We start from the raw sequence: 22,397 nt of genomic DNA, 5'->3' as shown, positions 1-22,397 counted from the left end.
CTAATAACAGCCTTCCGCAAGGTAATAAAACAATGTCCATGAAAATGTCCATAACAAAGAGTATTACCTTTATCGGCTTTCAGCTGCTTTAGTCCATTTGTTTCATACGCCACCCCTGTAGCTTTACGGCTTCCCCAGATATGGGTCTCCAGCCCTCCACCCGTCCAAGGCCACTGGCGTATTTCACATACCCAGGCTTCACCCTCCAGGACGCTTGTGTGGCACTCCGAGGCTTACTGGCATCCCACACACACACACACACACACACACACACAGGGATCCAGGCTTCACCTCCACCGGAGTCAACCAGGCCTCACAGGAGCGGTGTTCCCCACACGCACAGGGAACAGCCTCGTGCCTGACACACGGTGCCCACACAGGAGCTCCCAACACATAGGAACTCCTACACACCGGAACACACAGGGTTTTTATATCTTGCAGCACACATCCACAGATAGGACCTTAACTGATGTCAGAGTCATGTGTCCACACCCTCTGTGTGCATAAGGACCTGTGTGATGTCACGGTCATGTGACCCGTCAATTAAAGGGGAAGGTACATGGTCATTCAAACACACTGAACCATTAAAGGGATGTCTGCTACATCACAGTGCATATATGCAAGAATTCAGCTGGAAAATAAACCTTCACACATGCCTCCTGCAGTCGAGTTCAAGCTTTCTGATGATATAGCTACGTGTGAGTGCTGGTTTTATACTGAGGCAGCCAATAAATGGCGCCTTACACTTGCAGCCTAGCTACGGAGTCAGAATAGTAAAAAAGACTTTTGTCATATTCATCTGTAATGTCAGTCTACAACTTCTATAAAGCCACATAACCTAGAGCAGAGCATCTGCTGAGAGCATAGATGAAATCATCCAGTGTGTGTAAGCATAACGCAGCCCTTCCTCAAGCTTCCAGAACAGCAGCTCAAATCACAACTCCATTCTGCCTGTGAAATACAATGGCTGAGCTAAAGACTACATGGTCTTTACCAGATCCACTGTCTGATAAAGAATGTATAGAGCTTAATCCGCAGTCAAGTGAGAAAGCTAAACGCTCTAAAAAGCCTACATGGTAAGCTAGAGAGAACTTTGAAACCATTAAATATGAACTTTGTGCTATATCAAACTTATGGTAAAAATTGCTGAGTCACAGCAACAGCATCTCACAGCCTGCTTCTCTCGAGCTACCTCAAGAATGAGCCCAAGGACAACGGTGTTCAGTTCATGAGATCTATATAAGGAAGACATCACAATTTTGCAGAGGCTTAATACATCTGATTCTCTTGAAGAGCTGCAAGTTTTCCAACAACTTAATTCTGAGAGAGAACGCATAGTGCGTGATATTAAAGCCAAGAATTGCACAAATACCCGGGACATCATCTCGCCTAGCTGAGTCCGCCACACAGTCAAAATTATCATCCAAGTCACACTCTTCGAAATCTTCAATGCTCAAGGAACAGAGCATGTGCAGAAGCTGAGGCTACTAAAGGTATAATCGCGCAAGAAGGCAGAAATGGAAGAGAGCATAGCACGTGAAAAGGCAGAAATAGAGGTCCTAGAGAAGGAATGCGAGTATGCCACGACCATGGCAAGATTAAAAGGTCCTGCAAAAAGCTTTCAATGGGAGTCAAAGAGACAGCATCAGTTTAAGTGATTTTCATACTGAAGACCCTCTTAGGTGCACATGGGTCTATGTACTAAGCCAAAATAGCACACCCCTGACTCAAACAATCATTCCTGACAGCATAGTCGTTCCTCTAAGACAATAGGACAGATCGTTCACCAGCATCCTTCACTCTTTTCTCCATGGAAATGATCTCTTCACTCTTACCAGTGAAAAATCACACTACTAAGGACAGAAAGATCACTTCCGTGCTGTGGAGTGACATAATGCCGCTAGAAATGCTGGGAGCTGGTGCCGACTTTAAGCACATTCAAATTGGATACCATGTGGCCATCCTTCACATAGTATGCAAATGCCTTTACCTAGGGATTTTTAATTAATATTTGGAAAAGTTTTTTTATATAATATATTAAAATAATAAGAAAGGAATGATTTTTGATTATAGGTACTGTTACACGCAGGCCGCTAGGTTCAGATAGGGGGCGAGATGGGTTTCATGAACTGTTTGGAATCCTGGGGGAACAGTTACTCAGGGCGACCATAGGCTGCAGCTTCTCTCAGGCACAGGACAGATTCAATTGCTGACCAGACATCTGCATACACAACCACAGGTTTTTCCTTCACAAGGGCACAATAGTACACAGCATTGTTTATCCTGCATGGAGATGGGGGTTGGATGAGGGAGATCATCCCTGCGACAATTCCTTCCAGTCCTTTATCTTCCTGCCCGATAAACTCCCTGAACTAACAGTGCAGAGTATTATCTATAATAATAATCATCTTTATTTTTATATAGCGCTAACATATTCCACAGCACTTTACATACATTATCGTCACTGTCCCCATCGGGGCTCACAATCTAGATTCCCTATCAGTATGTTTATCTGACCTGTTTTTAGTGTCTCTCCTGATCTGAGTCCTGTTCAGTTGCCTTCTGGCACATCCAGATAACACACCACCTTTCTCTTCGGCTTCAGCCAGACTACAACAAGTTCCCCACAATCCCCCTGGGGCTCTGCTAAAACACTCCCTGTCTCCTGTGACTCTGTTAACCCCTCTAGTTGCTGGATGCTTCTGGAGCACAACACTTCCTGTTGTTATGAACTGCTACAAACACCAAGGAAAGATAGGAAAACTGTCCGTACAATAGGACTAAGCTGATTCCCTACGATGCAGCGGGGGACCTGTTCCTTGTGAACAGACCCGCCTAAGACCTATAGATATAAGGGAGGGGTCCCTACAAGAACTAAGGACTGGGATATAGTTGGACACCTCCTAGCAGAAATTGTAGCAGAGCAAAGACAAAAAAACAAACAGAAGTACTAGTGGTCAAAAGACAAAGCAAACTACAGAGTAAGGTACAAGGCACCTGGCTAGCTTAAGAGTAAATGTAACACTGAAGTCCAGCAAGGCCAGGAGGGCGGAGCTGGATTAAATAGGCAAAAAGTCATGTGACCAACAAAATAGAAAAAACTAACAGGAGGGTTCTAACACCTGTCTCCTGTGCTTGTGTTACTTCTAATAGTTGCTGGATGCTTTTGAATCAACATCACTACTTCTGCATGTCACAGTACTCTTCAAAGTTAATGCCATTTACAGGTTACTAATGTTGTATTAGGGAAGCGTGCCCAGTCAGATGATGATATCATTTAGTAAGGGGCTATTTGGTTATAAGTAGCAATTAAAGAAATCATTACAGTATGATCCTGCTGGGCATTTTCTTTAAAGCTCAAATGATGCAGCAAAGTCTGTAGCAGTAGATCTGATCAAAACTTTAAGTTGAAATTCGTCAGGTTCGACAAATTGTTTTCCCCAAATTTAATTTGTCACCTATCGCAATTTCTGCATAGCCTCCAATTACCCTGAAAGGACATGCGTAATACTCAGAGATTACCTTGGACTGTATCCAACCCCCTTCAAGCTCTTTAACACAAACAAAGCCTTAGTAATGTCAAAGTGACCTCGCCATAAAAATGGGCAGTAACCAAATAAACATAACACATTTTTGAATTAAAAAAAAAAAAAAAATGTAAATACAGTCTAAAAATGAATTACTCTCAGTCACTAGCTATCAGACAGAATGATATATCTCTCTTCCTCCCCACTAGTATACTTGCCAGTGGCCAATAGTGACGTACATTATGAACAGTGGCAGTGGTGATGGTACTGCTTCTGCTAGCAACTTCCACATTCTTAGCCATAGTGTGGGCCTTTTTCTTTTTTATTTTACGCTATCCAGTTCGTTGGTTCCCACTATTACACGCTTATCTTAGGTATCCCAGGCTCCGCTAACGTCACGCAGCGTGTGGGAAAGACTTAGTGCAACACAGAGGGAAAGGGAGCCCAGACACTAGGGAAAGGGGGAGGGGGGAGTGGAGATCTAGTGTCACCCTGTCTCAAGTACCATCCCTATATTGGCTCTTCAATAGCAGCACGTGTGCCTCGCCCTGACTTTCCCTGGCATATGGCTAAGGCTAGGGAAGGGAGGAGATGAGCACAAGTCGATCTCCACTAAACTCTATAGACAACAAGGGTAGACAACAAGGGTAGACAAACGGGAGGGGGGGGGGGGGGGGATTTCTTAGCTTTAGATGACTCCAGACAAATGCGCACACGGCCTTAAGCTCCAGAGAGGATGAAGTACTGCTCTTGAAAAAAAGAGGTGTGGAATGAGCGAACCAATCTGGGAGCGTTCACCTCTGACGCTGAAACCCACATCCTCTACTCTGGACCATAGCCTTTCCAGTGCACCAAGTATTGTAGAGAACGACAATCTACAGTCCTCGAAATCTGGAACTCCAGATTACCATCAACCATTACTGGGGGCGGTGGTAGAGGAAAGGGCTCAAGAGGTTCCACATATTTTTTTGAGTAAGGACCTATGGAACACGTTGTGGACTTTATGGGCCTGAGGAAGTTCAAGATGAAACGCTGCTGGGTTAATGACGGCGGTTATTTTATAGGGACCAATAAACCTAGGGCCCAGCTTCCAAGAAGGAACTTTCAATCTTATATTTCTGGTAGACAACCACACAAAGTCATTCACATTCAGGTCCGGACCTGGCAAGCGTTTTCTGTCAGCCATACGTTTATACCTGTCTCCCATGATCTTTACTTGACTCCGGTTCCACTGTCAAACACAGAAATTCTCGGTTTTGCTCTCTAGCACCACCTCTGCTGTCAGGACAAAGCGGGAACTGCAGTCTGGAGTTGGATAATCAAGGGGTGCATTTGTGGCCAGACTACCAAGAGTTAATTGAGTCTCCTTTTGTTTAGGAATTGAAGGAAAGGTTCCAACAAAATGTCCCTTTTTCCAACAAAAAACATACGCCTTTTTTCTTACGAATCTCTGGGAAGATGTATGAGGTAGAGACACCCCCTAACTGCATGGGTTCCTCCACCTCCCCCAGTACTGGCTCAACCCCAGACCGCTCCCCCAGCAGAGGTACACAACCCCAACAAGAAGGCCCCGGAGAAGGCGGTCTCACCCGTCTATCCCAAAAGGCGTCTATCAAGACGTATGGAGGCTGCCATGTTGTTAGCCAAGGATTGAGGGGTTTCATATACTGCCAAGGCATCTTTCAACCTTTCAGTAAGCCCCTCACAAAGTTGACTTCTAAGGGCTGAGTCATTCCATTTGGAATCTGTTGCCCATCTACGGAATTTCGAACTGTACGTTTCCACTGACTGATCCCCCTACTAAAGGCGACGTAACCTAGACTCAGCCAAGGCGACTCGGTCAGCGTCATCATAGATAAGGGCCAGAGCACCGAAAAAACCCCTCCACATACTGGAGACAAACCGAGTCCTGTGATAACGAAAATGCCCATGACTGAGGATCTCCCTGCAATAGAGAGATCACAATACCAACCCATTGCTCCTCATTTCTGGAGGAATATGGACAAAGATTAAAATACAGTTTGCAGGCCTCATTGAATACAAAAAACTTGTCTCTACCTCCACCTGTCCAGGAGGGCAACTTTGGGTTCAGGCTGGACAGGTCTACCTGCAGCCGCCGCTGTACCGCACCATGGAGGTCATTCACCTCCAGAGACAGCCCGTGCAGCCGCTCTGCAACTGAACCCATACCAAGGGGGAGGGGAAGCACACACACCCAAAATGTCGTTTTTTTTTTCTCTTTTTCTTTTTCAAAATGTGCTCGGCCGGCGATAATGTCACGCAGGGCGTGGGAAAGACTTCGTGCAACACAGAGGGAAAGGGAGCCCAGACACTAGGGAAGGGGGAGTGGAGACCTAGTGGTCTAGTGTCACCCTGTCTCAACTACCGTCCCTATATTGGCTCTTCACCAATCGCAGCACGCGTGCCTTGCCCTGACTTTCCCTGGCATATGGCTAAGGCTAGGGAAGGGAGGAGATGAGCACTAGTCGATCTCCACTAAACTCTATAGACAACAAGGGTAGACAAATAGGAGGGGGGGGGGGGGATTGCTTAGCTTTAGATGACTCCAGCGAAATGCAAACACGGCCTCAAGCTATAGAGAAAACGAAGTACTGCTCTTTCTAAAGCCTCACAAGTAGTAATGAATATTGCCAACACCTCCCTCTCAGGCACACCAGGTATTTATACACTCAGGCCAGGGAGCCAAAATTAGCCAGATGGAGGTAGCCGCTGGGTCCTAGAGACAGCCAGCCTATAAGAAGATGTCTGTAATGCCAAACGTAGAGATCTCCTGGAACCAACTGCAGGGCGACTGTCTGTCACCTCCAACACACCCGTGACAGCTTCCTTCCTCTAGGTCTGCTGCCCTCTGTTGGGCTCCACTTTGGGTTTTGCAAGTTGCCCGATGTGGATCAATGACATCATCTCCCTGTACCTATTTTCGGCCGATTAAGACCCCCCCACCACCACCACCTTGTGTGCTTTGATCCCTGCTGGGTTCCACTTCCTCAGTTCACCTGCACCTGAGAGTACCAAATCCACACTGCCCACTTGCTTTCCAGCTTAAAGGGAACCTGACAGGTCCCCTGTGCCCACAGAACCACCAGCAGTTGGGTCTGCATATACAAACACCCTGTCTAACAGTCCCTGTATTATATTACACACAAACAGATCTTTAGAAAAAGTATTTCTAAAGTCCGCTTAGGATATGTAAATTAGGGCTTTGACTAGTCCAGAGGCTCATTCTAATCCTACCCTCGGATCAGACTCGGTCATTCTAGTCTATGGGGATCCGTGAGTCATGGATGCAGATCGGAGGCTTCACATTTGCATCACAGATTTTGCTGCTTAGTGATAAACTTAAGTAAAAATGTGATCTTCTAAGGGTCCGTGCCCACGATGCGTTTTTCAAGAGCTTTTGCTGCAGAATTTTTGCAGCGGAAACGCTTGGTAAGCCTTCTCCCATGGTCCCCTATGTAATTCCGCAATTGCAATGCCCATGCTGCGGAATTTTCCGCAGCGTCTTTGATGTGTGGAAAATTCCGCAGCATGTCCATTATTTGTGCGTTTACGGAATTGCAATCTACAATGCATTGGAAAAACGCAAGGCAATTCCACATGTGCAAAACGCATGTCAAATTCCACATGCATTTTTCCGGGCAAGGACGTGTAGAAATTAAGCGGAAATTTTCTGCATCGTGGGCATATAGCCTTAAGGTTTTTTTATTGGCTTGGAAGCAAGGACACTTCTACACACAAAAGCAATTAAGTGCAACTAAGATGATACCTGAGAAAACATTGGTCTGTTTCTTTTGGATTTTAACATTCACATGGATGTGCACACGATCTGGAGCCGCTGTGTGTTTATGCAGCATCAAACCCGCAGCGCCAGATGTTACAGCATAGTGGATGGGATTTCCAGACCGCAGCATGTCAATTTCTCTTGTGGGTCCGCATGCGGGCTTTCCCCTAACCTCTATGAGGAAAGTCCACAGGTGAAAGAAAAAAAAAAAAAAATATATATATATATATATATATATATAAAGAATGGTAAAAAACAAAATTTTATACTTACCTCCCGATGTCCTCCCGGTGTTTTCTCCGCTCCGTGCGGTGTCTTGGGCGGCTCGTGGTGGTGTGAAGGACCTGTGGTGATGTCATTGAGTCATGTGTCAGGTCACATGACTCAATGACGTCATGGCAGGTCCTTTACAATACCGCGACCCATACAGCAGACCAGACGGAGCGGAGAAAACACTGGGAGAACTTCAGAAGGTAAGTATAAAATTTATTTTCTATAAAAAAAAAAAAAAAAGAATTTTAAACAGGTACTATGGTACCTGGGTCTGGAGGTATGGACACGAATATTATGCATTTCCATGCAAGTCAATGGCGGCAATTACGCTGCGTGTCCGCAAAATTAATGGACATGCTGCGTATTTTTCCGCAATGATAATCCGCAGCAGAAATTTCCACAGCATGTGCACAGCACATGCGGATTATCATTGGGGACCATGGGGCATGTATTACCAAGCGTTTTCGCTGCGGAAATTCCACGGCAAAAAACGCTTGAAAAACGCATAGTGGGCACACAGCCTCAGAGAGAATTTTTTACCACCACTCCACAGGGCCCTGGTGTGGTGGCATTATTTGTTTCATGTACATGGTATAGCAGGTTTTGTTCAGTAATAGTATGGAGATAATATGTGCGTGTCCAAATTTTGCTTTGGGGCCCAAAGCACCCTAGTTACACCACTGCTTGAGGTTCTCTGCTCTCTTACATAACATTGCATTACTCCTGCATTGCAGTGTATTATGCCTGGCACCATTACACTGACAGGCTGAGCCAGAAAAGCTCGCATACAGTACATACAAAGACCTGGAGGCTTCTGTTAGGCCCACAGCTGCCATATAAACCCATCAATGCCCAAGCATTTCATCCAGAGAAACTGATGGGGTTACAGAGTAAACGATGCCATGGCTGATGACAGTGGCATCTAACAAAGTGGGGAATATTTATTAAAGCAGATATGTATGTCTTCTTAGGTAATGGATTGCCATCAACTGCTGTAGTTCATTTGTGCAAAATTGCATAGATTCCTCCTTCTACATTGCAAAATTAAACATGCCCAAGATAAATTAACACTTCGGACTGAAAATCCGTAACGCTGGTCAATTTTTGCCAGAGGTTATTTTATGTATTGTGTAGATGAGATTGGCTGAACTGTCATCCACAATGATGCTATTGTAATACACAGTGCCTTATATGCCCTGGAGATCCAGATGGAAAATTTGCAGCATATCCGCCTCATGTAAACAAACCCTTAAACTAACAGAAATCCTTTTAATTCCATGGCAAACAAAAAACAATACATTGCAAAATTGTACTTGCTTGTAAACATTCACTTACCATTCTGTAAACGGAGGGTTGGAGTTATCCATAATTTTAGTCCATGGCTTAAACCATGCAATATTTTCAGCCGCCCTGCCCCATACTTTTTCAGGGTCATGCACTGAAGAATTGAACACCTGATCATAGTCTTTGGGACTCACTGAGGAGTAGGATCTGGTGATGAGGTGTTGGTAGTGTGTGACAGGGCAGGCGGGCTGTGTCCTGATCCAGGCACTAAGTAGGGAAGAATCCTGGCAGCAGATTTGCCCCTTAAGGCCTCTCCTTTTTGATGTGTGCCAGCAGGGTATGCTGAGTGCACTTTTTTCCAGTCCACCCTGCTTGAGAACATGTTTTGAGACCCATTTTATACCAAAGTACATTTTCTTAAGTTGCAGCAGACTTTTCTGGCAAGGGATGTTTGTGTTCAGTGAGAGGGCAGGGAAAGTGGGAAAACCAGCCCTGGATGTTCACTCCCTGCAGACAGGTTGTGCTCTCAAGTCTGTAGCCTGAGATGAGGCTTCTTCAGCTCCTGAACAGGTTTTCCTGATTAGTGCGAATCCTGGGAACTAAACATTGCACAATGTTAGATTTGGTTACTAGCAAAGAAACTAATGTCTGAACTAGTTGTTCATTGACTGATTGCATAACCTTTTCCTTTATTTTATATGGGACTGCAAAGCACTCAGGTCATAAGCCACGGTGTATATATCTGGAGATATGTCTGTGGTTACATGCACAAGTAGTAAGTATTATAATATGTGACGGTAACCTAAGAAGTACATTATTGTATAGTTTACTACACAACACAGTTTTCTAATTAAAACAAGATGAGTCGCTTTAAAAACTTTATAAACAATATATAAACTTTATGGGGGTTATGTATTATCAGGGGCTTTTAAAAAATAATAATTCTGGAGTAAGAGAAAAGTTCAGTCATTAGGCTTTGCGCCAAATTTCCAAAATGTACCGCGATGTTTGCTAAATTTGGTGTATCTGTGATAAAAGCATTTCATCTAGAACAGATAATCTACTATTTTCATAAAAAAGTCACATCTCTGAGTTTGTGATGTTCTTGCAGCTTCTTTAAAAGCCTTCATTGATAAATCTGTATAAAAACATCTGGAACACTAAACCACCCGCACACTTTGAGCAACCAAAAAAGAAAACACCCAGATGTGGAGAAAAACAATTGAAATTTTGCGCAAATGTTTATTAATTTTTAGGGCATGCCCTAAAAAGCGTGGAAAACGGACATTTTACATTATGAAGCAAAAGCATTTGCATTAATATTAAAATGCACACAGCCACGTTACAGATTTGTGTAGTCCGTAATATGCCATTTATAGACTGCTTGTGGCCCATACTGTTCCATCTGTCTTCAATTTTATACACAGACACAAAGGGGTAATTACTAAGACTGGCATGTTATATGCAGTTTTAGGCCAGGTTCACATGTTCAGTATTTGGTCAGTATTTTACATCAGTATTTGTAAGCCAAAACCAGGAGTGGAACTGTAATAAAAGGAGAAAAGTCTTTCAGAGAATCAGTGCGAGATGTATGTAATAAGGAGAAAGAGCGCCATGTGGTGAGCATTTCAAGTTTGGACGCTGGACCCGGTCAGTGACCTCCAGCAGAGGATTTCAAAATGTAATGGTTGAGCGCGCAGTGCCTGACGTGATTTGGCGCCAGACACAGAGAGAGACATGATGCAGGCCGGACGCGCTGAAGGAACCAGCGAGAGAGACCGGGGTGAGAGACCCTGTAAGGCAAGACGGGTGGCTGCCGGTGAACGAGTGCAGGATTCAGTGCAGTGGTCCCTCGGGTGTCATGGCTACGGAAGAGGACCGGGACTTGGATAAGACATTAAGGAAATGTACAAGACCCTCCTACCCACAACATGGTAAACCGCCCCTACTGACAGGACAAAGGATAGAAACGAGTCGTGCCGGAGAGATCACGTCAGCAGAAGCCGACGAGTGTCATCACTGAACAGGGCTATCACTACAACCGCTCCCTCACGGTAGCGGGAACAATCGGGTTTAGGGTATCAGGTTGGGAGGGGGACGGGTGAGGTGGAACAAGCCAAACGGGATCTAATTGACTTTGTCAGAAAAAGACTTAAAGGCCTAGCGGGAACAACCGGAGACCCCCGCTAGGGCCATTTGCAGAACCAATGGACTTCAGTGATTAATCCCATATTTAGGCTGGATACAGTATTTTAGAGAAGGATTTTATTGCTATTGTTATTCCTATTGTGATGTATAGTGTGTTATTGCTATTGTTATTGCTATTGTGATATTGTTCTTATTACTAACCCCTGTTACAATCCCTGTCAGCTTGTTTAATATATATACATGTATAAATTATTTATAGCTATTTGACTGCCCTCATTTTGTGACTCTGCGCGTTGCATTCTGACACCTGCATTATAGAACAATCAGAGGAAAAGTGTAATAGAAACACGTCACCAATTCTGTATTTATCACCCACTCCTGGTTTTAGCTCCCACTCCTGAGAAAAATACTGACCAAATACTGATAGTGGGGCCGTGGCCTTAGAGAGAAGCCATTGGAAGTAAAATGTGCCAAGAGGCCCACAGTGGGTTTTTTCACTGATTCCTATAGAATCTGCGAGAAGAAAAATACGACATTGAATATTGAATTAGGCTCAGTGCACATGTTGTTTTGCATACATTTGGCGTGTTTTACCAGAAAAGCTTTTTGTAACATAGTTGCTAAAATGTATGGAGTTGTTTAAAGGGAAGCTATCATCAGAAAATGACCTATTGTTTAAATCAGGTTTTTGTGTTGCATACATATTTCTTACAATGTTGGCAGCGATTTAAAAAAAAAGGCCACGTTCACATATTCAGTATTTAGTCAGTATTTTACCTCAGTATTTATAAGCCAAAACTAGGAGGGGAACAATCAGAGGAAAAGTATAATAGAAACACGTCACCCCTCTGTATTTGTCACCCACTCCTGGTTTTGGCTTACAAATACTGATGTAAAATACTGACCAAATACTGAACGTGTGAACATGACGATAGGATTAAAATGCCAGATAACATCTCTACATACAGCTGATAACACATGATCCTCCAATTACACTAGGCGATGACATAGCTGACCCTGCTCCCCTTGTCTTCGCTATGAACTTTAGACATGTCATTACAAAAGATAGGGTTGGGGTTTAACCATTGTAGCTATGTACATGTGTTGTTTCCTAAAACAACAGGAAATTAAAGTCTAAAATTTAATTATTTCTATTTTTAATACAGATTGTGATATGAAAAAAAACATTGCCAATGTAAAAAAAAATACTTTTAACGGGTGACTTTCTAATAATAGCTTTCCTGTAAGTCTTGCACCCAACCCTGTCCCTCCCCGGAATAACCTCACTCCCTCCTATAACACTCACAGCCCACTGCGGAATGCCATCTTTCGAGCAAGATTTGCATACTTTGCCCATTTCAGTTCAGGAGTCCAGTAAAATGTAGGTAACCATAGTGTATATGCTAAATGTGCCATAGGCTATCATACACCCAATGTGTGCCAAAAGAATGATATATGCTGTATCGGCAGACCTTTTCCTTCACCGTGTAGTAAAGTTTATTCTACAGTGGCAAATGGTGGAGACTTGTGTCAAAAGTACAGCATATATCAGTGGAATACCTCTCATGTATCCCTTCAACAGAAACAAAAGTGATATACAGTATAAACAGTCTTGTGAAGGTATTCTTCGCTAGAAGCATATTATTAATAGGAGAATATGGTTGTGGACACCATACAGTCCCTCAAGATATGACTATAACCATGTGACACAGGAGCACCTGTATGTCCATCAAATGACCAGGATACATTTTTATTCTATGTCTGTAATAGTAAAACTTCACACTAAATGACTGCAAGCAGAGATCTTCAGGATCATGTATGGTGCCTAGTAGAAAGACAATAAAGAAGCCTTTATATGGTATTGAAAGGAAGGACTCGTCTTATCATATAGTGAGTAGATAGCAAAACAAAACATGTGACCATAGAAGCCGCCACAGGTACAGGCCTTCAGTGACACATTTGCTAGCTCTACTTAACTCCCACAATTCATAAGCACCAGTGAAATGGGGCACATTGATTGGCTGAATGTCCCTCTCTGCCAATCATATGCTTTGTAGACTGGCACTGCCTTCCACATTAAAAGTTAAATGATATTTCACGTTGGGATGACCCAGAAAAGGCGATTGTAATTAAACTCAATTGGTGCATTAAAAAGGATGCCATAAGGGCACTATTTATACTGCATGCTTTTTTTCAATGATCCATATAATTTGGCCACTTTCTCACACTCAGTATTTGATCAGTATTTTACATCACTATTTATAAGCCAAAACCAGGAGTGAAACAATCAGAGGAAAAGTATAATAGAAACACGTCATCACTTCTGTATTCATCATCCACTCCTGGTCTTGGCTTACAAATACGGAGGTAAAATACTGACCAAATGTATGAACGTGGCCTAATTAATATAGAAAACTGTATTTGAAGTATAATTATATTTTAAATTGATGATTCCTAAAGTGCATGTCATATGGATGTAAAAAATGGACATGGCGATGAAAAATCAGGGTTTTTTTCGGGATGAACAACAGACAATTTTTCACAGGCTCATCTGAACCCAGATGTCTGTATAAACGGATATATTTTGCACAAGACCCCTTGGCAGTCAGTGTCTACCCTTGTGTTGGACTTTTATCATTAATTCCAGCACTATTTTTTCAGTAAAATGATAGCTACTATCATTGAAACTCAACAGACCACATTATAGTCAATGGGGATCATAAAGTGTTGGTAGCGTCTGTTATGTAAGACTCTTCTAACATGACTTTTTCTTTTTGGGAAGCTCCTGATATATATTTTTAGCTACAGTCTGTGACAGATGCCATACTGTAAATTTGACGTTAGGAGGCAAAAAAAGAAGACAAGTCATGCACTAAGTGTAGTCAGTTAGCGTGGTCAATGCAGAATGAAAGGCTGATGATTATACTCTCCCCTTCTGCTGTTGTGCGATATTTGGGCCCAACTCTATAGGTAGCATAACTGGTAATGGGAGCAATGGGAAAGTGATGGAAAAATACCCTTCTGTTTGGAATCTGGATCATCTTGTAATGTCCTTCAAACTGAATAATCCCATGAAGATTGAGCCATAATAAAGGGTGCTACAGTGCATGGAATACCTAACATTCGTCACCTATAGGAATCCATTGTAAAACAAAATATACCACGTGGTATACTTATTTTTTTGCTGAATACCACTAAATGGAATAGTGTAGTCTGTTGCTCTTTTCCACTGAGCCCAAATGGGATAAAACAAACGGAAACAAAAGAGGCATTAAGTGTATACGCACACAACGTCTTTTTCAGGTTCTTCCACTGGCTCCATACTTTACAATACAAGTCAATAGAATGGCTTAAAAAACTGCTGGCCGCCAAAAAGCCCTCAAGACACGACCAAAAAACTGCAAGAAAAGACACTTCAAGAATAATCTGCTGGCGTTTCCTGAAGCGTCTTCCTCTTGCAAAACTTGGATGTTCCTGCGTGTAATAGACGTCATATGCACATATCCTAGAAGGCCCTGGTCTGGCACAGGACATCTGAATTGGTGACTGAAGCCTATGATGCATAATTATGTTTTATGTAAACTGCAGAAACCATAAGACGTAATGCAGAATATACTGTAACTTGGGACAGTCTAATCAGCAGCATGTGAACATATAGCAGAAGATGTAGAATTACTACATGGCACATTATAACATTGCCATAAAGAACGTGGCCGAGAAGAAAACAACTCTAGCAATCTGCTCCAAACTACTGTGATATTCAAGAAAACACTGAACCGAAAGACACCTACCAGAGTGCAGCTGGCCAGTGAATAGGAGCTTTTCTTGTTCCACCTCCTTATTCAGTTGTCAGGGGGGAGTGGTGGAGATGAGGAGAGGCAGGATAGAAAGTTTAACTTCTGCAAAACACTAGGAACTTTGTATTGTACGCTGTCATGCTATCTAGCTGCAGGACATTTGGAAAAGGAAAGAGTTAATTTAGAACTGCATTGACAGATTCTTCAAGATCCCTTGAGCTGTTATGAAAGTTGTGTAAAGAATCTTTTCACACTGGGAGACTCTATCCTTGCAATCAACAGATTTGTTTTGTATCAATAACATATTGTAACGTGCAGTAAAGTATGTTTGAGCTTGTATTTAACATGTTCAAAGTCCCAACTGTAGATGGAATGATTCATAGTGAATTTATACCACCAGCAAACAGTCGATGGTTGTTAACTACTACATGCATTCAGGGTCGGACTGGGGTGTCTGAGGCCCACAGGAGGAATTGATCCTCGGGGCCCACCCTACAGCTATATGTACCTGTTAGCCATTATCACTGTTAGGCTATGTTCACACATCATGGTGTTTTCAGCGTTTTTTGATGCAAATTTTCAGTTGGGTTTTACGGTACCAGATTATAGAAATCTCATGCACACATCATAGTTTTTTTTTTTTCAGGATTTTGTTCTTTGCATGTTTTTTTGCAAAATAGAGCATGTCACTTCTTTCAGTGTTTTTTCAGCATTTTTTCACCCATTGGTGGTGAAAAAAACGCTGAAAAAATGCACCAAAAAGCAAGAGAAGAAGCAGGAAAATTCCTGAACAACCTCCTGGCAAGAGATCAGTTTTTTTCTACAGAAAAAAAAACGCTGAAAAAACCATGATGTGTGAGAATAGCCTTATAGTGGAGACACCAGAACTGGGATGTATAATTATGGTTGTTTGCATTGAAGAGTTCTTTGATGAAAATAAGTTATCACCGAACCACAGGTTAGGATAGGTGATAAGTTATTGATTGATGGAATCCGACCATTGGAAATCGCACTGATCAGAAGAATGGAGAACTTTTATACTTGACAGGGCACTTATATCCCCATTTTATAATAGAGCGGCAGGTCAGATGTCAGGCCGCAGCTCCATTCACTCTCTTTGGGGGTTTCCAGAAAAAGCCAAGTGCAGCCCCTTAGGGAAAGAATGGATCAGTGGTCGAGCCGTACATGCCGCTCCACACTAATGAGGATAAAAGTTGCACATTCTGCAGATCGGTGCAGGTCCCAGCAGTGGAATCCCCACCAATCAATAACTTATCACTTACCCTTTGGCCATGTTCACACGTTCAGTATTTTACATCAGTATTTGTAAGCCAAAACCAGGAGTAGAACAATCAGAGGAAAAGTATAATAGAATATAATAGAAACAAGTCACGACTTCTGCATTTATCACCCACTCCTGGTTTTCACTTACAAATACTGATGTTAAATACTGATCAAATACTGAATGTGTGAACATGGCCTTAGGATAGGTGATTACTTGTTTTCACTGTAGAACCCCTGTAAGTGTATATTTGCTACTATGTAGTAGTCACAGGACATGGTGGTGTTAAACATGCAAGTATTTAATCTCTATTGGAAATCAAGAATCTTCCCCTTATTGATATCAGAGAGAACACGTGATCTCCATACACAACATAATTCACTATACCAAGACCAATGATACCACATACAATGAACAAATACCGCCACATTGTGACAAAATAATACCACATACAAGGGATGAATACCGTCACACCATGACCAGACTACATATTACCACCACATAGTGACCGAATAATACCACATAAAGGAAAAAATAGTACCACACCATGACCAGATCACATATTACCACCTCATAGTGATTGAATAATACCACATACAAGGGACAAATACCACCATACCATGACCAAAAACGCAGGTGTCAGGTTTTTCAGCGTTTTTGTGCCAAAACCAGAATGAGATTTTCCCCTTCTCCCATGACAGCACCACCTGAAAGAGGGTATCCGCCCACCAAGGACAGGAACCTACTGAATAAAAAGGCAGGACCTCTCTTCCGCATCAGTTTTGGTTCCTGTCCTTGATGTGAGCCTCTCTAGGTGGTGCCTCGCCTACCTGATCATGGGGTCTGGAGCGTGGATCCAGGGATCGATGTGGCCTGGAGGCCGTGAAGACACAGCAGATGGGACCTCTGTTCTCAGCCCCATCTTGCTGGTACCTGGGTCTGCGTGCGGGTGGGGGGGCATTCCGGGGTCCTCTCCCGCGTGCGCCGGGTCCTGCGGCCGGAGCTGCGCACGCATGGAGGTCCGTGGCTGGGCGCGCCAGCAGGCAGGCCTTCCGGGTCTGCGCATGTGCAGGTCGCATCGCTCCTTGTGACGTAGTGCGCCGGAAGTCCGGGCTGCGCACGCACGGGGTCGCATCGTGCCCTGACACGAGTGCGCCGGAAGCCCGGGCTGCGCATGCGTGGGGTGCGATCAACATAACGCATCCCCGTTCGCAAGCGCGCCGGGAGCCGCTGGGTCTGCGCACTTGCAGGAGGGATCCTGCGGCGTAGCGCGCCAGCTGGCTAAGTTATATATATAATATGTTAATATTAAAAAATAAAAATAAATAAAAAATAATAATAAAAAAAGAAAAAAAATAAGTAAAGTAAAAAAGGAAAAAAAATCCAAAAAAGAGAGGGAGAGAGCACGCTGCCGCCGGAATGGGAGGGGCCCAAAGGAGGTGGAGCCCCCATATGCTTTATAGAGATGGGAAGCAGTCAAGATGGCGGTGTCTGCATCCCCGTCGTCATGAGTGAGGAGCCGCAGTCACCTGGGCAGCAGCTGTCACCGCCGCAGCAGGAGGAACAGCTGCAGCCACAGGTGCATAAACAGCGTAAACAGCTCAAGCAAAATGTGAGACAACCGGAGCAACCGGAGTCTTCCCATCATCAGAGCCACAGCAGTGGGGGCCATACGAGTGCCGGCAGAACCGGTCAGAAGAAATCTCGAGAGTCCACCTCCGCCAGTTCGGAGCGTTCATGTGAACGGCAACCACCGCCTCCGGTACCCTAGTCTGAACGACAGTGTGGTGAGTGATCTTCGTGGAAGTTCACCTTAGTAATGTGCTCTTCTGTTTTTTCTCTTTTTGTTTATTTCTGGTTGGTAGGAACCTAAAAAGAGTAGTTCTAAGAATAAGAATTAAGAATGTGCATTATGTAAAGTTAGCCTTCCCAACTCCTACGCTAAGAACTTGTGCTCTGATTGTATCCAGAAAACTATAGCTGAGGAGTCCCCTAGCTTTTCTATGAATTTAAAAACCTTAATCCAGAGGGAGGTCAGGGATTCCTTAAAGAACTTGACTAGTGTTGATCGAGCACTAAAATGCTCGGGTGCTCGAAGCTCGGGCCGAGCTCACCGTGATACTCGGGTGCTCGACCCGAGCAACAAGCCCAATGTTAGTCTATGGGAGACCCGAGCATTTTTGCGGCGGCACCCCCGGCAGTCTGTAGAAAGTCTAAAAAGTGCCCAAAACGATAGTGACAGTGCTCAAATGACATGGGGCCAGCATGAGGATCGCCCCAGGAAGCATTTCTGACCCCCAGGTCACTGCTGTTAACAACGTGGTTAGAGGTATTAAGACACTTTTACGGGCTCACAATAAAATATACAAAAACAAAACTGAAACTGTTTTCCTGTGAAATATGTTAAGTAACATCCTTTCCAGGGTAAAGACTTATGTATAAGGTAAAATAAATAAACAAAAACAAAAATACTCCTCCACACCTTGGGCTATGTTCACAAGTAGCATTTTTTATGCGTTTTTGCACTTTTGTATTGCTTTCAACCGTGACAAATGCATTCACCAGGAAATGTCATTTTAACATTTTACAACCTTATCTGGCCATGTGCTGTGTGACACATGCATACAGTGCTGAAAAGACATGGGAACAGCATGGGGAAGACCCCTGGAAGCATCTCTGACACCCAGGTCACTGCCTAAAAGTGTGCCCATCACAAGTGCGGTTTTAACATGCGTTTTTTTAAGCGTTTTTGAGCATCAATTAATGACTTTGGGAGCTAAATATAGTTGGTGGGACATTGCTTAAGCCCTTGGATTACCATAGAACTGGGGTGAGTATATTGGTTCATTTAAATGATTAAAGAATGGGTCTGTTGTATTTCAAATAAAGTGTTTACACTGTGTCTGTGTTTCTTTACTTTGTTTGGTCATGAAAAGGTCTGATTGACACCTTGACATCACCAAACAAAAGAGCTGGGTGTCAGCTAGTCCCATTCACCCAATCTTCATTAGCATTCCTATTCACTTAATTTATGCGATTGCTGTGAGCTGTTTTTTTTAGCCTGGGATTGTGCCACTAGGCAAACATTTTCCATGGCCATGATTAACATCTCACAGCTGGTTCGTTAGTCACTACATTCCCGGATCAGCACTCAAAAAATTGGCGTGGGCTCCCATGTCATTTTTATAACCAACAGAAGGAAAGCCGGGGGGACGATATTATTAGCCGCAGAAGGGGCCATTAGCAAACAATGTTCCATGGCTGTTAATATCAGCCCATGGCTGTTTGTTTAGCCTTTACTGGCTAGATTACAGGGGGACCCCAGAAAAAAATTGATGTGGGGTCCTCCTATAAAATTGAGCCAGCAAAGGCTAAACTAGACAGCTGCAGGCTGATTTTAATAGCCATGGAAGGGGCCATGAATACTAGCCCCCTCCGCGGCTATTAATATCACCCCTCAGCAGTCCCAGAAATGGCGCATCCATAAGATGCGCCAAATCTGGTGCTTAGCCATGCTCTTCCACTCTGCCCTGTAGCGGTGGCAGGGGTAATGGGGTTGGGGTTCACGTCAGCCTTGTATTGGCGGTGTTAGAACCCTCCTGTTAGTTTTTTCTATCTTGTGTTTTGCGGTCACGTGACCATCTGCCTATATAGTCCAGCTCCGCCCTTCTGGCTTGGCTGGACTTCAGTGTTGTTTGACTGTTTTGCTAGCCTGGTGCTTTGGTGCCTATTTCTGTCAGTTCGCTTGGTCCTCTTGGACCTCTAGTACTTTTTGTCAGTTTGTCTTTTGTCTTCTGCAACAACTTCTGTTTAGGAGGTGTCCCCTTTTTGTCCCAGTCCTTAGTACTTTTAGGGACCCCTCCCTTATTTCTATAGGTCTTCTTTCAGACTAGCCGAGGACAAAAGCGGGTCTGTTCACAAGGAACAGGCAGCCCGCTACATCGTAGGGATTCAGCTTAGTCTTACTGTAGGGACAGCTTTCACCTATCTTTCCTTAGAACTTGTTGCAGATCATAACAGGCGGCTGACGTGAAGCCCAGGTTAGTAATGGAGGGCGTCTATAAGATGCCCCCATTACAAACCGCGTAGTAAAATGGTCGGCTCATTTTCAATAAAAGACACAGCCAGAATAAAGAATTTTATTGAAATAAAACACACACGGTTCTACAACTTTTTTTATTACACGCCTCCGCGAAGCCATCTCTCTCCTGAAAAAAACATAAAAAAACAAACAACAATATCCCTCACCTGTCTGCCATCAATGATGTAGTCCACGATCATGACTGTCTCACGACCATCCGGATCATTTCTGCAGCTGTGACATCAGGAATCACCGAACAAAAATGCCAGGACACATTCAGCTTAACTAGAGACTGTGATGGGCCCTATGTCAATTTTTTTTCTGGAGTCCCCCTGTAATTTAGCCAGTAAAGGCTAAGCAAACAGCTGTGGGATGTTATTAATAGCCAGGGAACATTTTTGGCTAATGGCCCCTTCCCCAGTTACTAATATCAGCTCCCAGCGGTCGGCTTTCCTTCTGCTGGTTATGAAAATGACATCGGAGCCCACGCCATTTAAAAAAAAAAATAAAATTTAAGCTATGTGTCCACGATCCGGAATTAGCAGCTCTTTAGATGCAGCATATTCTTGCTGCTTCCAAAACGTTGCATTCTATTGAACACAGGTAAATCCACATGTGTTCACTGAACCATGCGGATTTACCGCATTCAATACAGTCTAGTGGTCAAATTTCTGTTGCAGAGACTAATGGCATCTTCCTAGGCTAAAAATCGCAGCTCTCAACTGCCCCAGAAATGTCTTGAATGGAAATGCTAATGAGATTGGGTATATGGGATTAGCTGACACCTAGTCATTTTTTGGTGATGACAATGTGTCAATCAGACCCTTGCATTATTAAAAGCTAATGAAAGAAAAGTAAAGAGTTAAACACACACAGAGTAAACACTTTATTTGATATACAACAGACACATTCTTTAATAATTTAAATTAACCAATATACTCAACCCAGGACTGATGGTAATCCAAGGGTTAAAGCAATGTCCCACGTTTCTTTTTTCAAATATTTTTATTTAGCTCCAAAAAGCATTCATTGATGTACAAAAACGCATTAAAAAATGCATCAAAACGTGTCAAAATCACAGCAAAACACATGTTTTTTCCACAGCATTTTTCCTGCCAACAGATTTAGAAACGCTGCAGACATTTCTGCAATCAAATCCTGAACGTGTGCACATAGCCTTAAAATACATACTTTTCCTGTTGTTGACATGTGGCTACAGTAATATTATGTATGTATGCAAATACACACATACATACTGTCAGTGGAGTAACATAGTAACGTAGGTTGAATAAAGACCTAGGTCCATCAAGTTCACCTTCCTCCCACAATTGTACCCCCTACACTAACACTATAGTAACTTACTAACTGGGACTAGGCCTCACAAATGTATTATTATCATCATTTTTATTATTGCTGTACTATTACAATTAAAAATGTACGTGTTTATAATTTATTTTTCTAATTAGTTTTATATTTTGAATTACTCTTGTGATTCTAATCAGGCACTCACTGTCGACCCGACCCACCCCGGCACGCTATGAGACCTGTGAGCGGAGGAAAGCGGTGCCAGCCCCCCCCTCCCCGCTTGCTCAGGACGCCGGCACAATACTTACCTCTCACGTGCCTCCGCAGCAGGTCCTGTGTCTTCCGCGGCTGTTACACTGTGACGTCTCAGGTCAAAGGGCGCGATTACGTCTTTCCACCGCACCCTCTACTGAGCAGGCACAGCGCAGAGCGGCAAGTTGATGACGCTGAGTAGTCCGGATCAGTGGCAGCGGCAGCGATGAGAGCAGCGGCAGCAGGTGAGGTGAGGATTGATTTTTTTTTTTATGTATAGAGGCATAGGGCATTATATGAGGCACCTGCATGGGGCATTATATGTGTTAGAACCCTCCTGTTTGTTTTTTCCATCTTGTGTTTTGCGGTCATGTGACCATTTGCCTTTATATTCCAGCTCCTCCCTTCTGGCTGTGCTGGACTTCAGTGTTTGACTGTTTCTCTAGCCTGGTGCTTCGATGCCTTTCTCTGTCAGTTCGCTTGGTCCTCTGGGACCTCTAGTACCTTTTTTCAGATTGTCTTTTTGTGTTCTGCAACAACTTCTCTTTTAGGTGGTGTCCCATTTTTGTCCCAGTCCTTAGTTCTTTTGGGGACCCCTTACTTAATGCTAAAGGTCTTCATTCAGACTAGCCGAGGACTAAGGCGG

General features: G+C 43.5%; 1 protein-coding gene across 1 annotated transcript in view; it reads right to left on the bottom strand.

The window, feature by feature from the left end:
• ACSS3 (acyl-CoA synthetase short chain family member 3) overlaps nucleotides 1-14,973 on the bottom strand; it is a 137,744-nt gene extending 122,771 nt beyond the window's left edge. The window contains exons 1-2 of the mRNA XM_073651614.1: nucleotides 14,826-14,973; nucleotides 8,938-9,485 (exon numbers count right to left, since the gene is read on the bottom strand). Of these exons, the coding sequence (XP_073507715.1) occupies nucleotides 8,938-9,299 (362 nt within the window). The 5' untranslated portion in view covers nucleotides 9,300-9,485; nucleotides 14,826-14,973. The remainder of the gene's footprint in view (nucleotides 1-8,937; nucleotides 9,486-14,825) is intronic.
• Nucleotides 14,974-22,397: the final 7,424 nt, after the last annotated feature.

The sequence above is a fragment of the Phyllobates terribilis genome, unplaced genomic scaffold (genome assembly GCF_046119375.1).
Source record: "Phyllobates terribilis strain yellow unplaced genomic scaffold, ASM4611937v1 Scaffold_11__3_contigs__length_659146591, whole genome shotgun sequence".
NCBI lineage: Eukaryota > Metazoa > Chordata > Amphibia > Anura > Dendrobatidae > Phyllobates > Phyllobates terribilis.
Note: the sequence above shows the minus strand (reverse complement) of the source record. Positions and strands in the feature narration are given on the sequence as shown.